The sequence below is a fragment of the Zosterops lateralis genome (genome assembly GCF_965231275.1).
Source record: "Zosterops lateralis genome assembly, chromosome: 1".
Classification (NCBI taxonomy): Eukaryota; Metazoa; Chordata; class Aves; order Passeriformes; family Zosteropidae; genus Zosterops; species Zosterops lateralis.
The window spans coordinates 58,764,185-58,788,712 of record NC_139762.1 but is presented as its reverse complement, the minus strand read 5'-3'; the positions used below and the strand labels follow the sequence as shown (position 1 = coordinate 58,788,712).

Sequence of the window (24,528 nt, the reverse complement as noted above, 5' to 3'; positions counted from 1 at the left end):
AGCTGTTTAACCTCATCAAAAGCAGTCAAACTGCAAGTGGGTTATTTGCGCAGTTGGTGTTAGTTTCAGCTGAAATCTGTGGACAAACACTGGATATAGCCTTTGGTTCACTTGTGCAGCCAAGTTGCAGTGAAATACATAGAGAAATACATAGCTGATACATATAGAGAACACTATATAGAGCTGCGGTGAATACTAGAGAAATACATAGCTGATACATATAGAGAACACTTGATGGCAGTATTGGTTAAATGGTTTCTCACAGAGCTGTCAGTTTGATACTTTATTGTTATCCCTATGTTACCTAAAGAACATTGTATTAAAATGCTGGGGATCTTTTTCATAAGGAAATGGTTGTTTGCTTAGGTCCTCTGTAGACATACTATATATCTTCGTGAATTCTGAACTCTGGGTTGCTCCTTTCATGTCCTAGAAGACTTTTGAAAAGAGATGACATCTCAGTCCTTTTCTCTCTCGTCTCAGCTGACTCTTGCCAGCTGTTAAGTGGGATTAGCTGGTATTTGTAAACACCATTATCTAGAGCTCCCTGGAGTATTTCTCTACTAAATAGTTATTTCGAGCACTTGTTACTTAATTTCTTTTTCTGCTCTATATAAGAAGTTTGGTATATTTAAAACCAATGTCATCTTAAAAGCTAGTTGTAAAATGCCACAGAGAATTTTGAGTTCAGAAGCTATTAAGCAACAATAAAGCAATGTGAAATCACTCCGGATTTACAATGAAAGTTAGGACCAAGTTGAGAGCATTCATATGTATGTATGGTTTACTACAGCAAGTGTATTACAGAATGTATACAGTGTATATGTATAATCACCAGTGTCTGAAATTGTCCCAGCTTTTGAAAGATTGGGTCAACAGCTCTTTCCAGATGTAAAGTAGAATCTCAGAACTGAAGGTAACTTGATTCTTCCAAAATTCAGTTTTAGTTTTATTTATAATTACTCAAATTCATGTTGGTTCTCACTGTTGTATAACTTCTCCTGGGAACTGTTATTTACCTAAATCTTTCTCTAAGATTTGAGACATCCCCAATATGAGTTAATTTTCAACATTGTGTCTTCCGATGGTTTTAACTTAGTTTTTACTGTTCTTTTTTAAGAGAGTTTTTGTAAGAGCAGGCAATACAGTTGGGTAAGTCTATGTGCAGAGAACCAATCTGAGATAATGGGAAACAAACTACTGGGGCAATAGCTAGGTGAGTCTACTGGATAGTCCTTCCTGAAATGGTGAAGAATAATGATAGTGTCTTCCGTTTGTTCAAGAAACTTGGGGGCATACCTAGCTAAGCATCTAATTTATGAGACTAAATGGAAGCTCAGTTTGTCCTAGTCTCTCTTGGTCCCTATCTCAACCCATGAACCCATCATTACATTTTATCTCCCCTGTCCAGCTGCAGAGGAGTGTGGGAGAGTGGCTTTGTTGGGTGCCTGGTGTGTTGTAGAAAACAAATGATGTATGATGAATGAAATATTACTTCCACTTTCCCTGAGATGTGAAAATATCAAATTGTTACATTGATTTAGTTGGCTAGGAAACATCTAGAAGAAACCAAACAGTTTGACCTGGAAAGAATTTTTTTTGAAAAGAGACCAGTGCTGTTTTCTATGTTGTTACTCGGGTAGCTGAGCTTCAGATTCTTCTAAGGTGGGCTTGTATCTTTGCAGATGGATCTTCAATGAACTTCTATCCTCAGGGTATTTTTAGTTTAGCGATAAAGCATTACTGTGGGGCTGTGGAATGCTACCTAGTCTATAATCTCTGGCAGCCAGGCTTTCTGCACTTGGACCTTTTTAGTTCAACTTCATTCTTCTTACAGTTTTAGCTCAGCAACGTTGCAACTGAGTGCTTTATTGAAGTTTTGCCATGTGGTCAGTGCACTTCTGTCTAATTCAGTGTAGAGAGTTCCTTTGTATTCAGACAATCAGCTGAAGAAAATTTTGTTGAGGAGAACAGCAACTTGTATGACAGCTTTTGTAGTTTGTCAAAGTATCTGTGTGTACAGCAATAAATCTTTGTAGCTAATTCTCTCAATTCATTATGCCTAGGTACTGCAAGGGTCTCACTACAGGGGATGATTCTACGAGTTTGCAGCAATTCTTAAGCATAGTCGGGTGAGTTAAGGTTGAACCTCTGTCCTTAACTCAGAATTTTCTTGCTTTTATGGGTTTTAAGTTATTCCAGTTACACATCAATATTAATTACACGCAGGATCAACTTTCAGAAGTGATGACTAATTTTTAGGGGTTTTTTTAAACTTTGTTTTTGAAGTCCCAACTTAAGGTACTCTTGGGAGCTGGACTGTTAAAAGGAGTTGAACATATGTTCTGTGAAAATCTGAGCTCCTTGAAAGAAAATTAAAGTTGGTCCATAGAGTCTGTATTCATTTTGAATTCTGTTTCTGGTTATAATATGGCCATCATTTAAAGTAAAAGACAGTAGAACTTGAAAAGATGGTTCCCAAGTAAGTATTGACTGCCTTGTATTATTCATAAGAATAATGAGAAGTTGATACTAGCTTCAGTACAAATTCAGTAAAACAGAAAATGCAGGTTAGCATGTAGTATGCCAGTTTCTTTCTAAGCAATTATGTGGCTGTGATCTGTTCATGAAGGTGAATTTCATTATTGGAGACTAGGTTCAGAAGCATGTGCATGTGTGTTTGTACAACCAAGTCATCATTTCCCTGAATAGTGGCACTTTATCTTGCTTTAAGATCAGCTAGCACAGCTTCTGTTCTGGCTTTGGGGTTCTTTTTTGTTTGGTTGGTTGATTTTTTTTTTTTTTTTAAAGAGCGCATTCAGAAAAGTTGCTACAACTGGGCCTAGATATTTCTAGAAGTCCCAGGATATGTTCATTGTGTGTAAATGTATTGAAGTAGTTGTTAGAGGTACAACTTAAAACCTACAAACGCAAGAGCTCTGGCTGGAACTGTCCTGTAACTTCCTACTGTGCTTAAACATTGCAGCACATTGCCAACTCTTGTGAGACTTCTCTGCAGTCCCTAGGCATAATGAGCTAAGGAGAGCATTTAGTTTTTAAGGAACCAACTATAGAGAGATAAATATAAGTTGCAAAAATCATGTATCACCTGCTGTTATCTCTTTCAGCCGTATTTATTTGGCTGTCACAAATTCAGTTTTGTTGCCATCTTGAAAGAAAATTAGATGGAATTTTTTTAAATTAATCTCAGTGAATTAGCTACAAATACTTGCTCCTCTGTACTTTCTCCCATCTGATCTCATGCTTTAAAATTTCTGTTAAACTGCTGTTCCACAGATTTAAATAGCAGAAGTATATAAGACAAAAACAAGGAACAAACATCTTGAACATTAACTTTTTAATTTCTTCTTCCAAAAGGATTTTTGGACCCTGAAAAGAAGCTTTTTTCCCATCGGATATTGTCAAGGGATGAATGTATCGATCCATTTTCTAAAACTGGGAATCTTAGGTATGTATATGGGTCATAGGCATTATACAAAACAGGACAACAAACAGAGAAAATATGCTAAATAAAATAAAAATTACTCCCTCTGTACTTAATGTGTTTATATCCTTCTTTGTCTGCCTCTTAAATATCAACACCATCTTAGTAAAACTGAGGTGTTGAGCATTGCAGCATTTCCTCTACTTAATGGGTTCTGTGTTAGCAGAACAGTAAGAGTTTGATGGCATGGCATCATGTTTTCACTTACACTTCTTATTCTTGTAATAACAACCATATTGCCACTTCATCTTGTGATCTTTTATGACGACTTTTATGCTGTGCTATTTTTAAGTAAACCAAAATTCTCAGTTTGCATTTAATTCATAATTGAATACCTAGTATTCTAGTTTTCAAATGTGCTAAAAGCACCTTCTGTTCCTAGTGTTTCTTGAAATTAGGTCATCTAGAACCTTGAATTCATGTTTTAGTCTAAATTCACATTCTGATCTTTTTCAGAGTATAAAGCCAAGATTTTTTCTAAGACAGATATGTTAAATGCAGCTTCATAAAATACTGAAAGTTATTGCCTCTTCATACCTGACTGTAGCAAACGAGAAGCTTTTTTTCTTTTCTTGCTCTGTTTTTTATATGCATCTTAAATACTCTTCCTCCTAGGTGATGGGTGATGTTAGTACTTCTGTTTCCTTTATCTTGGATTGAATTAATGTACTTTTTAAAAACTCTTCTTGTGTCTTTCACCTATCTGTATTAGGTAGTGTATTGTAAGTTCCATGTTCTGCAGACATGCTCATAATAAACCGGAGCATCAAGAGAAAGTGATTTCATTGCTATATGAATTTCTAAAACTGACATAATTTATCAACTATTTTATCTCTTAGAGATCTCTTTCCTTGTGGAGATTCCATGGTTTGCATCATTGATGATAGAGAGGATGTCTGGAAGTTTGCACCCAATTTGATAACTGTGAAGAAATATGTGTACTTTCAGGGGATAGGAGATATTAATGCACCTCCTGGATCAAGAGAAATGCAAATGAAGAAGAAAGGTAATTAGGTTGTTTTAAACCACGTTTATAACTTTGTCTACTTTTCAAACATGATTGATGCAAGTCATTGAGATGGTCTTAGTAATATTGCTGTTGTGCTCAGATGGGCAATCCCCGACTATTGAAGTTGACAGCGCAAATGTGAATAGCTTGGTAAAACTGGACTGTTCTTACTGAGCTTTTGGCATCAACCAGAGCAGAAGCAAAGCAGCAGTAAGTGTTGTGGCTGAGAGCTCTGGCAATACACCAAACTTCAAGGATGTGTCGAGGGGAACAGTTTCTCCCTCACACTCCCATGTAAAACATGCTGACTTTTTCTTCTTCAGTCCCCTTCCTTGCCTGTGAGACTTGGAGGAATAGGTAATGAAGTCTGGCCTCAACCCACTGCTGTAAATGAATGTTGAAATCTGCTTGCCTCCCATTCTAAATCGTACTAATAAAACTAGGGTGAATTTTTAGCATCTGCTGAACATGATGTTCTGGCATTGGACACAAGAACCTTATGTTCAACAGGCTCAGCAGTGTAATACACATAATGGATTTAGAAAGTACACATTACTAGATTGGTAATTATTTGGGGGCAAAATGTATTGGAAACACAATGCTATAAGAAAGAATTGTTGGGCTTTTTCCAGTTTAGCCAAGGGCTTGGATTTTTTTAAAATTTAACACTTATGACATTGCTCTTTCCCTTGTTGAAATAGAAGTGTCCAATACAACAATAGAAATGTATGATCAACCTGAATCGTGTGACTGTGGTGTAGGACCTCTACACTTGATTCCTGTTGTTACTTGCAGGGCAGGAACATGCACACAAAAGGGAGACAAAGTAGCATGATTTCACAAATTGTTACCAGTGAATGTTTGCGTTCAAAGTTTTGGAAGTCTGTGGTTGCTTTGTCTCCCTACTTCTGCAGACATTTGCAGACACATCCTAAAACTGTTCTTCTGCTTTTGACTCTATTACTCTTTTACTTGCATTCAATCAGTCTTAAATTGAGCTTGAGTGGCATCTTGTGCTGTTAAAATACATATGTCTTTTCAAGGACAGTTCAGTTATTTTGTTATGAAAATTAGGTAATATGAAAGACATGGCTGTTTATAAATAAAGTTCTTGCACTGTAGTTCTGGATTACAACCTTACAAAGCAAATTCTGCCTGTCTGCCTCCCATTTGTTTGTTTTCTTTGATCTAAGTTGTAATAGTAAAACTTACACTACTAGATAAATCCTTTAATGTTTGTGGAGTTAACAAATAATTACTTATGATCTGTGATTTTAAGAAAAAGAAACTGCTTATATAACTTCCTTACAAAAGTAATGTTTGTCAGGTTTGACAGTCCTTTCTAGTAATCATTGACATCTGGAGAATTTTAACAACTTTGAAAAGCCTAGTGATTACTTCCAAGCTTAATGATATCTAAGTCCATATGTAAACTCTGTGTTTAAGGTCAATGAAAATTAAATTTTGGTTAATCTTTAAAAAAAGGAAAAATACGTATATGTTTTCTTTCTTTCCCATGTCTTAGCAAACCACTCTACAAAACCCGAGGCATTGGATTCAACAGTGATTTCAGCAAAAGATGTTGAAGAAATAAAGAATGTTATATGTGTAGAAGAGCACAGTAATGGTCTCAAGAACACGGCAAAGGCCACTTGCACTGCAAATGGGAGTACTTCTGTAAGCAGTGAAACATCTGATGGGGATGTGAACTCTCATGACAAAGTTAATACCCAGGACTCCTTAAATGATAGCACTGGTCACAAAATGGACAGTGAGGTCCCTGATGACTTGGCAAATACAAAAGAATCTCAGATTTTTTCAGAACAAGTTGATACAACAGTTACAGAGAAGCAGCAAACCCAAGAGAAGACAACAAATGACTTGGACTTTGAACTGTCTAGTGACAGTGAAAGTGATGATGGATTGGATACCAAAAAGTCATCCACTTCTGTATCAGATAGTGAGAATGAGGAAAAGAGAAGCTGGAAGAAATCGGAACAATCTCTGCAGGATGAAAATCTGCAGCAAGAGAGTTGCACTGATGTGAGTGAGAAAAAGGATGGTCTGGTGAACCATTCTGAGGACACACAGTCTAGTGAAAATATCCAGGACAAAACTGATCTTGAAGCACAAGAGGAAAGTGAACAGGAAAGCCTTGGTGATTTAGGAAATGGGTCTGGAGACAAGAAAGAAGCTGAAACAGAATCTCAGATTAGTGAACAGTCTGGATTTACAATGGGCGAGTCCTTAGACCAGAGCATGGAGGAGGAAGAGGAGGAAGATGATACAGATGATGACGACCATTTAATATACCTCGAGGAGATCCTTGTGCGAGTTCACACTGATTATTACACAAAGTATGATAAATACCTGAAAAAAGAGATTGAGGAAATTCCAGACATCAGAAAAATAGTACCAGAACTAAAAAGTAAAGTCTTGGCAGATGTAACCATAATATTTAGCGGACTTTACCCAACAAACTTCCCTATTGAAAAGACACGGGAACACTATCACGCCACAGCGCTTGGAGCTAAAATTGTGAAGAATCTCGTACTGAGTGCTGATGATCCTGATAAAGCAACACATCTCATTGCAGCAAGGACAGGTAGGTGTTTGAGCAGCTTTTAGTCTGTTAAGAGTTCATGCATTGAGCTCTTTTTTATAATCTTTACAGACTTTAATGTGACTGAGATTAGAATCAAAATCAAAGGGAAGATTCTTCCTGAAACAATTTAGCAGCCTTTTTAAAAGGATCTTTCTCTTCTTTTTGCTCAAATGTGACTTTTAATTGTTAAAAGTAGGCCCCACTAAATACCCTCTGATGTAATGTGTCATGTCTCAGTTTTTTTGTTAAGAATTGGCAATACTAATAGTCAAAGATTCAAAGTTGTTGAATAGAAACTTTTAATATTTGTGTCAAAGAAAAGTTTATGGTCATCTCGCTGTAAAGGTATAGCAAGGTATAGCTCTCTTCCTCAGTTTTTCAGATTCACCTCTCGTGGTTCAGTTTCACTTGAAATGGAATTGAAACAAATTATTTTAAGAGACTGCTAATACCCTGTCATTGCACTGTACTTAAACCGGAATTGTTTTGTCAAAGAAAATGTAAAGAGTTTAGGTTGTCTTTGACAAAGCTGCCTGTTTCTTCATAGCTGTAATGGGTAGGAATGTACCATTGGCAACTGCCACAGAGGAGCTACCAGTCAGCACCTCTAGCTTCTAGCACACTTTTTTTGGGGGGTGCACCCTGATGCTTGGTTCCCTCATTGCTGACCTTTCAAATTTACATGGAATCTAAATATCTGATAGTCAAACCCATGAAATCCAAAAGTAAAACTGCATGCTTTACATCATCTAAAACTTGCAGGTACTTTTAGGACACACTTAGATGTTGTAAGCAAAGAAATACATTATCTACCACCTACTGGATTTTTTTTTTTTTTTTTACTGCTATTCATGTGGGGGTTTAGTACATCAGGAGCAGCTTGGTTTCATTGGCTTGTATTTTAAAGAGAAGGTACTTTTCTCAAAAGTGTGTATGTTGAGAGGCATTTAATTAGTAAAAGCATATGGTATAAATGGAAATAGACATTTAATAGTAAAAACAACTGGAAGCTCAGGAGATGGAACTAGATGCATTGAGATTAGCTGGGATTCTGCGTTGTGAAGATGTGATAATTACAACAGTGAATGTGAAGTTTTGAAATCAATGGATGCATCAGTTTGGGATTCCATTGTTTTACCACAGTTGCTGAACAGCTGTTTTAAAACTTCATAAATAGTAATACTCATTTCAGCAAGGAATTATGCAAGTTCATTGTACTTCATTGGAGGCATAATAGCCATCAATATAAGAGATGTTTTTCCAATTTCAAATCTTAAAATGCTTGATTTCACAGTTGCTTTGTTTATCTTAAACTAGATGACTTCTGAATGTAGCTACACATCAGATGCAACTATTGTGTGATGGGGTAAAATTGATAAGATAAATGTAAATGAGACCCTCCCAAACATATTCATTTCTCTGGAGTAAAAAGTTTTGAAAAACTTGTCACATCATGTGATAATGAGAGGCAGTTGACTTTTTTTTTGAGTTTTTTTGGAATGTACAGTTTGAGGATTGTGTGTTTATGTAGATGCTATTTTTAAAAGTAAATGATTTGCCACCTGCACATTTTTAGTGAAACGTACTAAAATGCATCTGAATATGAAAAACTATTTTAACTTTGTTTTTTGATTAAATGGAATATTGCACTAATTCTACATGAGGTAAATTGGCAGTCCTTTCTGCCTAATGGGCAGTACTGTTGTCATTTTCATCATCACTTAATTATTTCTGTAACAATGGCAGTGAAACAGAGGGATTTAGAGTGAATAAAAATGTATTCTCCAATAACCCTTTATAAGATACTTGTGGATTGACTGGTTCTGGTTTTGTGATGGGGTTTTGGGTTTTTTTCCAACTGGAGACTATTATTCTCACCTCTGGAAGGTGGGAATAGTTATGCTGCATTGTTCTAATTTCACGAAGGAAACTTCTTAATCAGAGATTTTCAGGATATAAATTTTGTCCTGTCACAGCTGGATTTGTGATAATTCATCTGTCAATGTGATTTTCATAGTGATTCTTTTACGGTTAAGAGAGCAAATTCTTACAAGCCTCTTGCTGACAGCAAGCCATACAAATATTGTATCTTTGGCTCCCATGGCAAACATATGAAGCACTGCTTGATGTCTAATTCCTGGTGAAAAGGAGAAACAAAAGCATGTCACTTCTTGAATTTTATTCAGAAGTCAATAATGTGAGACCAGGCAGCATCGTTATCTGTACTTTTATCTTTTTTTTGTCTTTTTTAACGTGTTTGTGAAAAGTGATTCTAAAATACCTGAGTTCAGTCCTTCTGGGTGGCACCACTAACAGCAGCAGACCTGGGACTCTGACAAGCAGCTTAATGTGTATGTTTACTTTGCTCTAGCTGAGATGTAAGGAAAGGCACATACTTAATCTGCAGCAGTGTTTGGGGGTAAATACTATTAGCTTTCTAATTTTGAAGACAAAGGAAGAATTTGGCAGGGGACGTAAAAAGGAAGAAGTCTCTGTGAAACAGAGTTACCCCTTAGGTCTGGACGTGCTGGGGTTTCTCTTGCAAAGTGACCTCGTCATGGCTTGGTGCATTGAAATGAACAGCTACTGAAAAACGTTTTGGGTTGTTGCTACAGCATTCTTCCCAGCCCATTAGAATAAATAATATAAATTTATTTTATTCTTTATATATACTTATCTCTTTCTCTGCAGTTTGTTTCCCTGTAGACACAGGCACTCTGAATTCTGAAATTAATTAAATCCTCGTTCTTGAATAAAAGTAGGACTTTCTTCATTACATAGGGCAGAAAATACTGTCTGCATTACTGTAAAATACAGTATCTTTGCATCATCTAATCAACTTTCATAAATCTGAGTGACTGAGAACAGGCGATCCTATACTCCTTTCCACTTGTCTATGGGCTGCATAAATCTTGCTTCAGTTTCTGAAGCATCTGCTGTTTGCTTTAAGCATCAGTAAACTGCACTGTAGGATGAGATTTTATAGCTGTGTACACACTTGGCTAAGCAGTTATCACACTATTTCATACACCTTGTTATATTCTTTCCTGAACAAGATGAAAGACACTAGTTGATTCCTGTGTTGAGTTTTTGTTGGTGGAGCAGATAGAGCTGTTTAGATCTCTCAAAAATTATTTTAGTGTGGTAGGAATGGAAATACATCAAATTTAGACCCCAAACTTTTCTTCTATTTTTCACAATATATTTGAGTCCATGCCATTTCCTACTCCTGTGATGTGTCAACAGTGTTTTTTCCTGAAAAATATGTTCAAGGGCTGTGTCTTTCTAAAAAAAACGAGTTAAGCATTGCTCTAAACTTGGCCACTGACCAGGTAAGCCTGTTGCTTTTATTGGTAAGGCACAGTGCAGAGTTAAACCTGAACTTTAGGCATAGCTTCAGAACAGCACATCTGTCACTTGTCTTAGGTTGGTGTTCTTGCAGAAGAGCTTCAGGATTTGCTTATAAGTCAAGATCTGTATATAAAGATTATCTGAAGAGAAATAAACTTTTAGTGATCAGATTTTCTGAGCAATGTCTGGCAGCCTGGTTGCAAACTTCCATAAGGATATGTTGGTTTTGGTGTGTTGGAATCAGGAGAGAGTTCTGCAAGGGCTGCTGGTGCTCTCTCCCCATCATGTGCTTTGATTAGTCCTGGCACAGCCTTGGGCACTCACACTGAGTTCCTCTTGGGTGAGATTGAATCAGAGGCCACAGTCAACTGAGAACTGTTTTCAACAAGTGCAGAAGTAGATTTGATGAGCACCTTCCCCAGCTTTGAAAATAACATTTCCCAATACTATCTGCTTCAGACTGTATCCATCAGAAAGTAGATGTGATTAATTTGGCTCCCAGTTGCTTCATGTGGAAAACCTTCTGTGCCTTTTTAACTTTTTGGAACTACTTTAGAATTTGAAGTTGGGAAAGGTGATTAGATGACAACAATGCAAAAAGTAGCCTGGAAAATCAGTTTTTCTCTAAGTGATTTTCAGCTCAGCTGGGTAATTCAGATGTTTTTAGCTGCATCAGAAATACCATTACTTGGATAGATTAAAATCTTTTTGCTGTTTTGTCTTAAGTGTAATTCAAAAAGGAGAAGTTACACTGGGGAAAGGGAGAGGGGGCAACAAACATCACGGTGCTGTTTCTCCTCACAGTTAAATTTGATGTTCCACCAAATGTTGCTTTCAAGTACATTATACTTGTGAAATCTTGATTTATGAGGATGTCACCTAGAAATAGGAAACCCTCCCCAAGAGAACGCAGTTATGTTTCCTCATGGAGTTTTCAGTATGCTGGAGTGTGCAATGGGCCACTGCACTTCAGAAATGGGGAGGAGGCAGAAAGCCTTGATGTTGTGGAGGTGAGAAAGGCAAGACTTTTGACTCCTGGGAGGTGGGTTTGGTAACACACAAGTCTGTGTCCCCAGCTTTGACAGAATCCTAGAACATTTAGCTTGTTAGGCACCTTAAAGACCATCTTCTTCTAGTAGCAACTTCATACAAAATTGTGCTGTTTTGGCTTTCATGTTTAAGTCTTCTGTCACAATCCTGTCGACTAGAAGAACTTACAAAGCTCCTCAGCATGCATCCAGTATGAAACAATCAGATGTATGAGAATGCAGAATGTGGGGGTGGGGAGGAAGGGGCAGCAAGATGAAACACCTGGCATCAGTACAGAAACTTGAGTTTGAAAAATAGTTGAGAAAGTCGTCTCCTCGTATAACTTCACAAATTTAACATGAGGTGAAGGTGCAGTTTTACAGTTTTGTCCAGGTTTCCCCTGATGAAGTCCAAAAGGAGCAGCATAGTCTCATCTATCCAACAGCATCACCAGCTCTGGTTAACTGCTGTGTATGCTTATTAGTGAAACCACTGCTATTTTTTTGTGGTATTCAGTCAGCTCCAGAGCTGGTATGTGCAGGACTGTATTGCCAGCTGTGTCTGATATTTGATTCAGTATCTAATAATAAGCACAGGTACCAAAATTTCCACCAGACTTCTTGCTCTCGTTGCTTTTTTTTGCTCCTCTTGTTGCCTTTTTTTTTTTCTCTGAAACTCTTATGCTTATGAACCTGGTTTTAGCATCCTCTTTATAACAGCTGGTTTGTTTTCTGATGTAGTTCCTTTTCTCCTTTATTATCAAAAGAAATGTCCAAGCTAAGCCTTAAACTTCTTCAATCCTTTTTTCCCCAGATCTCCTAAACTGATTCTCTTTCAGAACCTTTGCTTTATTTCCTCTGAAATACACCGTGTGTATGAATTAAATACAGCTTTATACACAACTGTTTCTAACTGCAGGTATTTCTACAATTCGTATTGAGGTTAATTAAGTATTAATAATACCTCCAGTCAGAGCTCCTTCTGGCACTGTGAACAGGCTCATTTCCAGCAACTGTTGCATGTTTCTCTCAGTTGCTTTTGTAACTGATAATTAATTGGAAAACAGATTTCTTAAATCAGGGCATGTATGATTTCAGGGACTACATTGACCTCCCTTATTAGGGTTTTATGTTTTAGCCAGTTAAAGCCTCTTGAACTGCAAAGGTGTGCTGGGTTTAACACAGTTGCAGTTGTAAAATTGTTTTCACTTTCACTTTTCAATTGTTTCTAAAATTGTTGAATCGTTGTTGGACAGTGGTTTTATTTCTATTTCATGGCAAAAATTAAAATATGACATGTCCAAATTATTAGAGGTTTGGACAGGGCTATATCTTAAAATACTTATTTTTTATGTTTGCGTTTCTCTGGGGTTCTTAAATTAACTTTTTTTTTCTCAATTATACTAGTATGGAGTAAAGCTTTATATGTACAGCTCTTACATCCTGAACTGTGCAATTTAGAGCTGAAAAAATAAATCTATTTGTGCACACAGCATTGTTTTCTATTAATCTAAATCCAAGAAAGGGTGTGTATCTAGAGAAAAAAATGCAGCCCTACTCCTGTATTCGATTGGGTTTGGGGGATGAAAGGCAGGGAAAGAGAGGCTTTCAGCAGTTTGATAAAGGAGAATTATCTCATGCCCTTTCTGTTTATTTAGTCTTTTAGTCTTACAGATGTCTTGAACTGAGCTGCCTAACCAACTAGCTGGGTGAATCCTCAAGTGCATTTCCATTCATCTGTCTGTCCCAGTGGATTGTAGTTCAGGTTGTACTAAGTGTATTAAATATTTGAGATTAACTGCTTTGTCTCATCTTCAAATTATGTGAAGTATGGGTACTTCAAGATTTTCATCTAAATTGAAACAAGTAAAATCATGTTGTTAAATGACAATCATGAAAATGAAACTCCAGGGAACTGTGATGAAAACATCAAATTAATTTACTGTTCTTGCTTCCTTGTCAGAATTGTTCTGAAACTTGATTTTTTTTTCTGGAGGCTTCATTGCTTCATTGTTCTCGCATGTGTGAAAACAGACTGGGGCTCATATTATTAGTATCATTATATTTTACTTTGTTTCAATAGCTGTTGTCAACTCCCTAGTGTTAATATTTTTTTCCCTGGTTCTCTTCCCCGTCCCACTAAGATCATTGGAGGAGTCAAAGAGTGTATTTGACTAAAACCACAGCACTGATTTTGATGCTTTTTGGCAGATTTGCAGCACCTTTACTGAGTTTCTCTCTTCCTCTGGCATCCCCAGAGAGTAGAATTTGAGATCAGCTGTTACTTGCAAGCTGCACTTATTATTGTTTCACCTGGACTGCATGCTAGCCTGCCCTGTTTAACTTCACATTCTTTGTTCCTGTTTCAGCACAAAGGAATTCTGTCTGCCTTGCCTCCCCTTCTGGTTGGAGGCAAAGTGGAGGCTGGGTGGGGACAGCCTGTTAAAAAGTAGCACGCTGTATGAACAGGGGACCATGTGTAAAAAAAGTTACTATGATAAGTTGGTCAGGCTTCAACAGCATTGAAAAGCTGCTTCTTCTTGGACTACTAACAAATATAAGTGAAGGAGATGTTAAACAAAAATGCACTTGTGTTGTTTGTTGGGCTAACATGCTGAGGAGATGCAGAGATTTTCTGTATAAATCTTAGTGGGCTACTTCCATGGTGCCAGTTCTTCAGAAAGTTACCTTCATCCAGCTTGAGTCTGAGGTACTGCATCTGACTTAGATTCTCACTTTTATTTGCTGTGGTTGTTTTGTCGTGCTGGGGAGGAGTGTTGCTTTGTTTTTTTTCCTGTACAATTGATGACAAAATGTTCGTAGTTACTACACTGGTTATCTTTTGTGTTTCTGGGAACACTGTCATGTTGTGTTTGACTCTGTAATAGGCACAGAAAAAGTACGGCAAGCTCAGGACTGCAAGGATCTCCATGTTGTAAACCCTGATTGGCTGTGGAGCTGCCTGGAGCGCTGGGACAAGGTTGAGGAACAGCTCTTTCCCTTAAAGGATGACTACATCAAAACACACAGGTAGGTGCTATTCCTTGAGGGAATAGGGGCCATGAAAACAGGTTATTCATACAGTAATGCTGATACATTAATAAATTGATTTCTGACAAGTTCAGAATGGTGTGCAATGCTTATGGATTCTATGGAAGAAGTCCATGTTTTTGTCCATTTCTCCTTTGCTTAAAGAGAAGACTTTTAAGGGAGCCAGAGGCAGTTCAGTAACTAACATAGTCAAGAGAAAGCTCATAGAAAAGTTGTGGTAACATTGCTCTCTTCAGCAGTTACTGTTGTTAGCTCTTTTAATTTGGAGAAGTTGCCCTTTTCAGTTTATCTATAAGCTAACATAGGGAATGCCACCAAGGCACAGAATCATTCATGCTGCCAAAAAATGTACATCCTTTGACTACATGAAGAACTGGTAAAGTATGGCATTTTTTGGTGAAATTTGGTAGTGATGAGAGAGAGAGAAACAGAAAAATACCATAGAAAATTCTAAGAGGAATTGAAAGGCATGAAGAAAAGAGCAAAAACTGGAAAAAAGGGAGTAGTGAGAGGCAGTTTTGGGATGACAACAACATACTGAAAGAGAAAAGATAAAAAATAATTAGTACACTAGGGTGACAGTAAGTATAAGAGGCAGCCAAAAACATTATTAACAAAGAGAAAGTCGAACTGCTATCAGTAACAGTCCCCTGCAGGATAGTGGCATGGCTAAAGTAACTCACAAGGTACTGTCAAGCCAGCTTCTGCTTCTTGACTTGATCTGTTTGGATAGACCTGCATTTTGCAACCCTAAGAGAGGATCTTCCCTTCCATGTTTAGACAGGAAGGAGCACAGCGTAATGGGGTTTCTGTATTAAACTGATACTGGTGTGATTGACTATGCTAGAGATTTACTTTCTACTTACAAGATGCCCTTTGGGGACAGAACATGGATGTGTAAGGCTTTGAAGACACTAAAAGAAGAAATGTGGAAGTGAGGGCATTTATCAAATGTAACATGAGACAGCATTCCTATAAATGGGAAAGGCATGGCCTGCTTATGGCTTTACTAGGTACTTAGTCTTCAGTAAGTACTATCAGATGGTTTTTAATCAAACTTTGAAATATTTGCATGGGATGTTTAATTTGTCTCAGAGACCTGACACTGCTAATTATGCATTAGAAACCTGGACAGTGGTTTGTGAACATTGTTTTTTGATGTCTGGATGAATGTTAGTCTTCTTCCCTCTATTAATTTAGTCTTCCATTTTACTGGAACATGATAATTTTTCCTTCTTTCGTGTTTCAAATACAGTGCATCTTCATACTTCCCCCCACCCAAGCCTCCGTCAGTAAGATACCTATCTTAATGCAAATACTTTTACTTTAACCCAGTTAGGTGCAGCTATTTTGCAAAAGATTTTTCTCCTTAATGAAGCTGCTTGAAATAGTGATTACGGGTCCAAAGCACTTATAAACTAGAGGAGGGGAGAAGTCTGAGAAAACATTTGCATGTAAAATGAACCTAAGATAGCAAGAAAAGAATAGGTGAACTTGGAATTGGTTTACCGTGTTATTGCTGCAAGACTGCTTCAGAAACATCCATAACAGCATCTGGTAAAAATGGTTTTTGACACTTGTAATATTTGTAACAAATCGATTGAATCTTTTTTAACGTGGTGTTGCTTTCATGGAGTATAACATGCTGTTTATTTGATGATTTAAAGAATTATTCGATTTGCTTGCACTTTTTTTTGTGGCACTTCATCATAACTGGATAATTGGATAGTATGCCTAAAGGTGATTCCTGCAAGACTGATCTCTGAATGTTTCTCCTGACACTTCTGAAGTTATGTTTTTAAAATGCAGCAGGGTGATCATAGGCAGTTTAGTGTTTTAAAAAATTAGTTAGGATGACTTGCAAGTTAATACTACTTGTTTATTTTCTCTCAGAGCAAATTTGGAGAGCAAATAGATTGATAAAATAGCCTGCTTTTCTCTTTGTTGCATATATGCAGATTATCATGCTGTGCTAACTGTGCTGTGTTACTACCTGGAAGCCATTTCAATAACTTTGTGTTTAGACAATTTTTAAGGCACACTTATTAATATTTTAGTAATTTAAACATGACATTATCTTGTATTGGCAGTTTTGTGTTTTAAATTCAGTGAGTCTTTAATGAGGTGGAGGAGGAGAAATGTTACTTTAGAGATTTTCCAAGTCATTTTCCTCTTCTGCTTTAGAAGAAAAGGGAATGCTTGTTTTTTATGTTCTGGTTAGATAGCTCATTTAAATTTCTAATGCAATTTTTTTCTGAACTTCATCTAACAGAGAAAACAGCCCTGCCACGTTTCCTGATACACCCAGCACATTTCAGACAGCTGTGTTTCACCCAACACCCATCCATCCGAAGTCTCAACCTGGTCCTGAAGTTCGAATTTATGATCCTAACACTGGAAAGCTGATCAGGAAAGGCACACAGACATCTGGGCAGTCAATGTACATCCAGTCTCCAGCTCCTCCCATCACGTTGCCAGTCCACGGTGAACACTCATCCTTCAGGTACCTAAAGCACAGCTAAGAGTCACTTTATCTACATTTTTAGATTCTGTAGTAAATCTTATTATCCTTTCATTTGATCAAATTGGCATTTTTGCTTTACTTTGTTTGCTTTCTGAAAACGAGCAAAATGAGCAAAAGTGAATAATCAGCTGAGGTCAGGATGCTACAATTCCAGATGCTTTTTGTGCCTCACTGAAGTGGAAATCTCAAACCAACTAAATTCAGCATGTAATGTGTGTAGTCTTAACAAATGTTACAGTAACTGATCTCTAAAGTGAGGCAGTTTGATGTTCCTTAATGAGTATTAGAATACTGGATTGTTTTTTTGTTTAAAAAAATATACCTTTTAGCCTTTGGTTCTTGTTTGTAAAATTTTCCTCTTCACATAATTCCTTCAAATGGGGCATTAACTTTGTCTTTGAGGAATATCAGAAGTGATGGAAGAGATGTGTAGCTGACTGAGCATTGTGAAATAAGGCCATATGGCTGAGTGCTCATTACTAATCCTTAGACCGCTGAGTCAAGACACTAACTCTGGAGGTGGAAGAGACAGTCTGATTTTTGAAGTACAAAGGCTAATATCTATCTGGACTTTGTCAAAATTTGTGTTAAGTTGCAAAAACACCTCTTGTCTCTTAATGTGTAAAATACCTAGAATTCATCCCCAGTTATCTAAATAAAAGATCAAGCTTAGCAAGGCTCATTCATTCCCATGGTAAAGAAGTATCCAGTTGAAGGCAACGCTTTTCTTTGTAAAGTGTAATCAGCATTCCCTTGTACAATGTGATCAGTACAGCAGTTGTTACAAAGCAATTCAATTTTCAAAACGTATAGATCACAACTGCACTGTTTTCTACCTTTCTTCTCCCTTCCCTGCCACTTTAGCAGTATTATCACTTGTAAAGATTTAGTATAGTGGTGTAGCTTGTTATGTTTCCACTCTATTTTCCTGTTGTTAAAAATGTCAGCCGGGTTTTTTTGAGTTGTTATCTGTTTATAGCCTTTTTCTTATTTCAGCTTTCCTGTTGTTGTCAACACAGGTTTTCTGAGTCTCTCTTGTTTCTAAAGATGTCCTTTTTCAGTTCCTTTTTAGCTGTGTCTTTTTTAAAGTCTGTTTTAGTTTACTATGACATGGTAAATGAGCATTAGAAATTTTAAATAATCAAGGCACGGCATGCATCCAGAGAGGAGCTAAAAAGTTTTTTGATTTTCTGGTCAGTTATTGTGGAAATAAAGTTTTCTGGAATAAAGCTGGGCAGGCTTTACCTGTGTGTAATTGTCATGATGCTTCAAGTGCTTCAGTATGATGGGTTATGTTGATATTAATACATCACTGAATGCTTTCAAAAGAATAGGTTTTAATGATTTCCCTACCTATGTCAACAACTTGATGAGGAGATTGTCCACACCTAAGCGCATTTTTCTGTAATGCTAAAGTGCTTCTTAACTTGAGTATCTTATTTAAAAGCAGAGAAGTAATAGTTTAGCTGTCTCTTGAGTTTCATAGAGCTTCAGACAGGTTTTGAGGGCAGAGTGAGGCTGTGTCTCCTTTTCCACTCCCTTCTTTTATTTTATTTCAGTTGGGGTTTTTTGTGACAGTGCTCATAATTGAAATGTTTTAATCTGACTGTGGATCCGATTACTCTGTGCTGCAACTTTACCCCACAACTAAGCAGCATAAAAAAAGAGATGAGTGTAAGATCTATGCTGAGAAAAAATTTCATTCCATTTCCTGTTGATTTTGTTCTAATGGTGAAGCTGGTGACCTGAAAACGCTAATCTCTTAATTGGGGGACATCTCTGTTCCTCCAAGCAGTTCCACCTTCTTGAGTTAAGATCCTGAGGAGTGTTTTGGCAAAGACTAGGGGAAAAGCAAGGCAGTGTTTAAATACCACAGTGCAGGCAGAGCAGGAAGGCTGTGAAGAAATAACAAAAAGCTGAACAGAAACAGCTTTGCTGTGTCTTGACTGAGGAAGAGCTGAGGCAGTACGGTGAGCTTTATCTTAATGCATACGTCAGTGATAGCTTTTTAAAAAAGCTTCACATCCACTTTAAAATTTTATATAGTGCTTTTCTTAAGAGAAAACTACATTAGTGCAGCAATCTATTGGTAGAGGACAATGTATTTTGTGACCTGACAGACTTCATGTGCTCCCTTGTTCACAATCTACAGAAAGAGGTGAATATTTGTAACTAAAGCATTGATTTTAAGCAGAGTTAAAGTTGTTGGCACTCACAACTGCTCCTGTTGTGGGTGGGTGTAGTCAAAGCCTCCAATAATTTTCTCAAATCTTCATATGAGTCTGAATTTCAGATAGTGGGAAACAGAATTGCACTTCTGTGAGTGGAAGCCCTTGGGGACATGGTAGCTGCACGTGGCATAGCAATGGTTCTTGATGTCTTAGTCTAAGAATAGACCTCCTTGTGCTTAGGAGAGAACCTCTTCCTTGCAGGGCTGATAATTGCAAAGGGCTTCAAGTTATCTGAATACCATTTCATAAGAATTGTTTCTGTTCTCACTGTGTTAGATTTCAACAGTTTCAGTTTCTTTCCGGGATTCAACTTAAAACATAATTTAAAATTGGATATAAATAGTTTAAATTTGTACATGCAGTTTGCAGTGAAACTGTCACCAGGGAATTACAGATGGTTCAGTTAATGTAGTCAACATTTCAAGCAACAGGTCCTGCCATTGTGCTCAGCTCTGAGACTTGAGCACCTGCTTTTTTATCATCACGGCTGTTGCAGCCCATGCAGAAGAGTGAAAAAGGTTTGCAGCTAGTAGAAGGAAGGAGAATACAATGCTGTTCAGGGGCTACTGGTGGTCAGCAGCTCTTCTTTGTCTGAGAACAGGAAGGATTCCTCTCTAAAAATAACCTACATGTCAGAGCTTTGACATGCCTTATATATCTCAACAATTTGCATTTTCATACAGAACAGTCTTTTACAATCATTGCAGGAAACACTAAAGTTGTAATGGGTCATGAGACATGTCATGTAATGCTGTTCAAAGTAATGCAAAAGCTAGTGGCAGCTTGGACTAGAATAAAGAAAAAAGTTATACTGCAAGTTGCATATTCGTGAACGCTAGTAATATTCTAACAGATGAGGCAAAGCTTAAAATATGGGTGTCATTTACATGTAAGAAGTTAAAACTGGCACCCTGGCTTAAAATAATGCTAAGATGCACCAAATGCTTGGTTTGAAGAGGTGTGTCAAGCAGATGTTGGTGACTTAAGCCATACTTTAAGATTTGTATACAGAAATCTCACTTAAAACATTTTTGTCTGAATTTATATGCTCATAGTTACTATTTCTCCTACTTAACATTATCATGTTATAATGTTATTATGACAGCAAAAATATGAAGTGCCAAATTGAACATGTGACTGGAATTTAAATATTTTTAACACTTCTGTGATGATAATGTTATTTTAGCTTTTACCCTGATGTATCAAGGAAAGTGCTTGTTACTTTTGCAAATGTTGAGCCCACCCTGCACATATATGTCCTTGTGCATGTAAGGCTGGGAAGCACCAACCAACCTCTGCAGGGTTGAATATGGTGTTATTTTTTAAAAAGTACTTATGAATCTCATTTAGTTAGAAATAAATGTAAATTCCTGCATTTTTATGTCTTTAATTTTTATTCAGCTTTACAGGCAGCTGAAAATGTAAAAGTCCAAAAAATGTTTTTGACAAAATAAAAACGCCTTACAAACCTTTAAGAAGACTTTATTTCACATTGCTTTTGGAAGGCTTTCATGAGAAGACCCAGTGTTTAACTAGTAGCAGTGGGAACATACTGGGAAAAACATCTGACAGAAGCCTTTAGAAGCTATTAATATAGTTATTTTACAGTTAATATTTGTGTGTAATGTAATCAAGTATGATCTCACACTGTGTTCTACAAAAGGAGAAGTTCTCGTCAATTGTATGACAATGTGTTCTTAAAAAATAATCTAGACTTATTTAGATTTATTTCTAGTCTAAGAAAATCTACTTGGCTATCATGCTACATATAACTTCTCTGTAATTCTTGGAATGGTCAAGCTTGTCATATTTTTAATAGAGTTGTGTAAGATGCCTGTAGCTTTTGTTTTGTCATTCTGTTTTGCTAAGAATGTAAATGGCATCACCACCTGTCCTTCCTAGGCAGGGAAATCATACTTTAAAAGAACTTTTTGGAAAATATAGTGGAATGCCATATTATTTTCATCATCTGCCTATGAAAATTACTGTCTGAGAGCAATTTAATAGCAAAAGAAAGCAGTGATCTTTAAAGTAGAAAACATAGTAGAAGGAAGAATAAACCACCCAACCCAAAAACTGTTAGCCGTGGTGAGAAACTCTTGCAAAAAAATGGTTTGGTTAGTTCTTTTTCACAGCATCCAAATTGTTTAAGCTTCACAAGAAATTCCACCGTACATGAACAAGAGACTACAAAGGGGCACATGTCTGCTGTGCTGCTGAGTTGTGCTGTGCTGCTGGGGGTCTTCTGCAGCAGATAGTCCAGGTCTGGGTAGTAAGGCAGTGGCTTGGCTCTTTCCCCTTCCATTCAAAACAAGATTTTGAATTTCCTGCAACTGTCCGTGGGATCTGAGAAGAGAGATGTGTATTTGCAAAATACGAGCTGTCAAAATGAGCAAAATTGACAGCTTTGTATGGCTTTCAGATTTAATACATTCTGGAATTTAAGTACTGAGGTAAAGAAAACCCTTGGTAATTAGATAACCTTCTTAAGAAGTTGTCAAAAGGCAAAATAATTTTTTAGGACCTTGCCTACAACTGACTGGATTTGCATAAGTTAGTAATGGCTTTTTTTGTGGAAGACTGTTGGTCTAAAGCTGATTCTTGTAAATCCTGGCCTGATGATAATTAGCCATTCTGCATAGAAACTTTTCTGTACCCTTTTTCAGCCACTGCCACACTCAGAAATGGGTTGATGATCTCTCAGCTGGTAGTTGCAACTTTAAACTGCTTGTGATTTCAAATACAGTCACTTTTATACCTGCTTTTGGTAGTCATTCTCTAAATACACAGTCTTATGGCTAATGTAAATATTTTGTGACCCGTGAGCTTTATGACCTTTGGATTGGATTCTAGGGGGTGCTGAGCTGCTGTAATTTGTTCCAGGAGGCTAATGTGACAGACCACTACTGGTAGTTAATCTGTATTATGTAGTAACTTTAGCTTCTAGAAGTCTTTAGTACTTAAGTAATAGTCACAGAAAAATTTACCCAAGGAAGATAGAAGTTTCCTACTGTTGTTGCACATGTAGTCTATCTTTTTATTACTATCATAAAGTAATTCTCATGAAACTGTGATTATTTTACCCACTTTAATGAAGATTTTGATATTCCTTTTTGTATCTGCATATTTGAATTAAGTAGTGCAATTAACAATGTAATAGAATACAGACTAAAAGAAAAAGCTACCATATTTCAATACACTAGCTAAAAATAAATATTGACTATTTTGCATCTTATTGAGGCTTAGCATGTGGGAAATGTCTGAAGATTGACACAGCTAAAGTGCTCTTTGTACATGCAGAACTCTCATCTGTAAGGTTGAGAAATAGAAGAGTATATTTAGAGACTCAAAATTAAAAGCCTAGCATAGATCAGGAAAAACACATTAGAATGTAGGAATTGCTTCTGGAATAATAAATTTGTCAAGTGATGGAGAAACTCCACTTGTGCAGGAATATTAATGTATTTTAAGGGTAACACATGTGCAATTGCCACAAGAAAGGTTTGATGGCTACTTAAAAGAGAAATATGAAGGCAGGAGAGAGTGAGTGCCTTGTAAAATATAGAATAAAAACTTTAGCTGTCAGACTGAAAATAAAAGCATTTATCAGGAGACTTGACTAACCTGTTGATGAACACAGAGCTTTATTAAGCAAAGTCCTACATACATGGCAGTCATAAATTGTATATAGAATTTCATTTGTAGCTCTGAACCAAGTAAATCTTTCTTATGTGAGACCCCTGATTTTTTTCAGAGTTGTTCAGCCACATCAACAGCAGATGTTTGAAGAAGATGACCTACCAGCAAGTGAAAATGAAGAGCAGCCTGGTCCATCAAAGAGGAAACGCCAGCCAAGTATGTCTGAAACAATGCCCCTGTACACTCTATGTAAAGAAGATTTAGAGAGTATGGATAAAGAGGTGAGCTTAACTAATTCTGACAGATTTCAAACATGACATAAGTTCTAACTTTTGTTAAATTATGCATGTATGTGAACTGACCTTGTATGCCACTACAGTAACTTTAAATAAAAGCCACAGCAGACAAAAGTATGACTCAGGCTAAAATGCTGTTAGGTTCTGCAAAGCAGAACAAAATACTATGGTGTGTAAGTAGAGCTTTAAAGTAGAACTTCACTTAAGAATAGCTTTTTCAAATTAAACATGTTATTGAATTTGCTCTGTGGAGAGCTTTGCCATGTGTCACTTTAGAGTTGTTTTGCTTTGCCTTTTTTTTTTTTTTTTAAACAGTAAATTTCAAAATAATCTGGACAAAAATCAGTGATGGGATGGGAGAAGAGAGATTTGCAGGTGCAAAAGGCACAGACTGTATGGAAGACTGGGGAGACAAACAAGCATGGGGCCTCATTATCCATAGACATGTAATTGCAGCGTTGTTAAGTCATAGCTGCGGTTGTTTTGCAGGTGAAGGGAGCTTTCTGTTGCAGAGTGAACTGCTCATCTTTCATACAAAAGCACATTATTTGCGATTCATTGCGAACCTCTGGCTACCCACTTTTCACTTGCCATTCTATGCACTTTTTTCAAATGAGTCACCATCTTACATAATATTAAATGATACATAGAAGAAAAATTACCTGTCATTGTGCGCCATGTTTTCATTAATTTATCCTCTGTGTGACTTTACTATAAAATCTAGTGACCCTGGAGCTTGAATTCATCTTCAAGCTTAGATAGTTCATTGGGGTGGGGACAGGAGCATATAACTTGCCATATTCTTGGCAGTAAGTTCATTACAAGGTTCTAGCTATAACAGGTTTTGAGTTCTCTTCAGAAAATGTCATAAAAGTATGAGAAGGGAACTGCATACTTCACCAAAAAGAGACTGTATATATACAGTACAGGGTAAATTAGGGATGGACTTTGGGAAGAAATCCAATTCCCCAGAATATCTGGTATTCTGGGGAAATGTCCCATAACTTCCAAGTGCTGTGCTGATCTCCATTGAATTTCAGGTGACTTCAGGCTTTTACCTTTATCTGGTAACTCTTGGAGTTAACAGCTTTTGATTTCTTTTGCTTTTTGTTCTGAGGTATTTTGCCCATTTGATCTGAAACTTTCCCAGAAATACTATTTCTTCTTGACGTGATACCACTCCCTAAATCCATCTGTGCCTTCCATATGTATTGTCAGTGATGCTTAAAGACAATTGATATTGTGGGTCACCTTTATGATTTTATGTGCTAACTTTTTTTCTAATTGTG

The 24,528-nt window shown here is 36.9% G+C and overlaps 1 protein-coding gene across 1 annotated transcript in view; it reads left to right on the top strand.

Moving 5' to 3' along the window:
- Positions 1-24,528, top strand: part of CTDP1 (CTD phosphatase subunit 1) — a 100,083-nt gene that overhangs the window by 21,165 nt on the left and 54,390 nt on the right. Inside the window, exons 6-11 of the mRNA XM_083859344.1 lie at positions 3,379-3,469; positions 4,345-4,511; positions 6,040-7,119; positions 14,387-14,528; positions 16,822-17,052; positions 23,059-23,224. Coding sequence (XP_083715470.1) covers positions 3,379-3,469; positions 4,345-4,511; positions 6,040-7,119; positions 14,387-14,528; positions 16,822-17,052; positions 23,059-23,224 — 1,877 coding nt within the window. The remainder of the gene's footprint in view (positions 1-3,378; positions 3,470-4,344; positions 4,512-6,039; positions 7,120-14,386; positions 14,529-16,821; positions 17,053-23,058; positions 23,225-24,528) is intronic.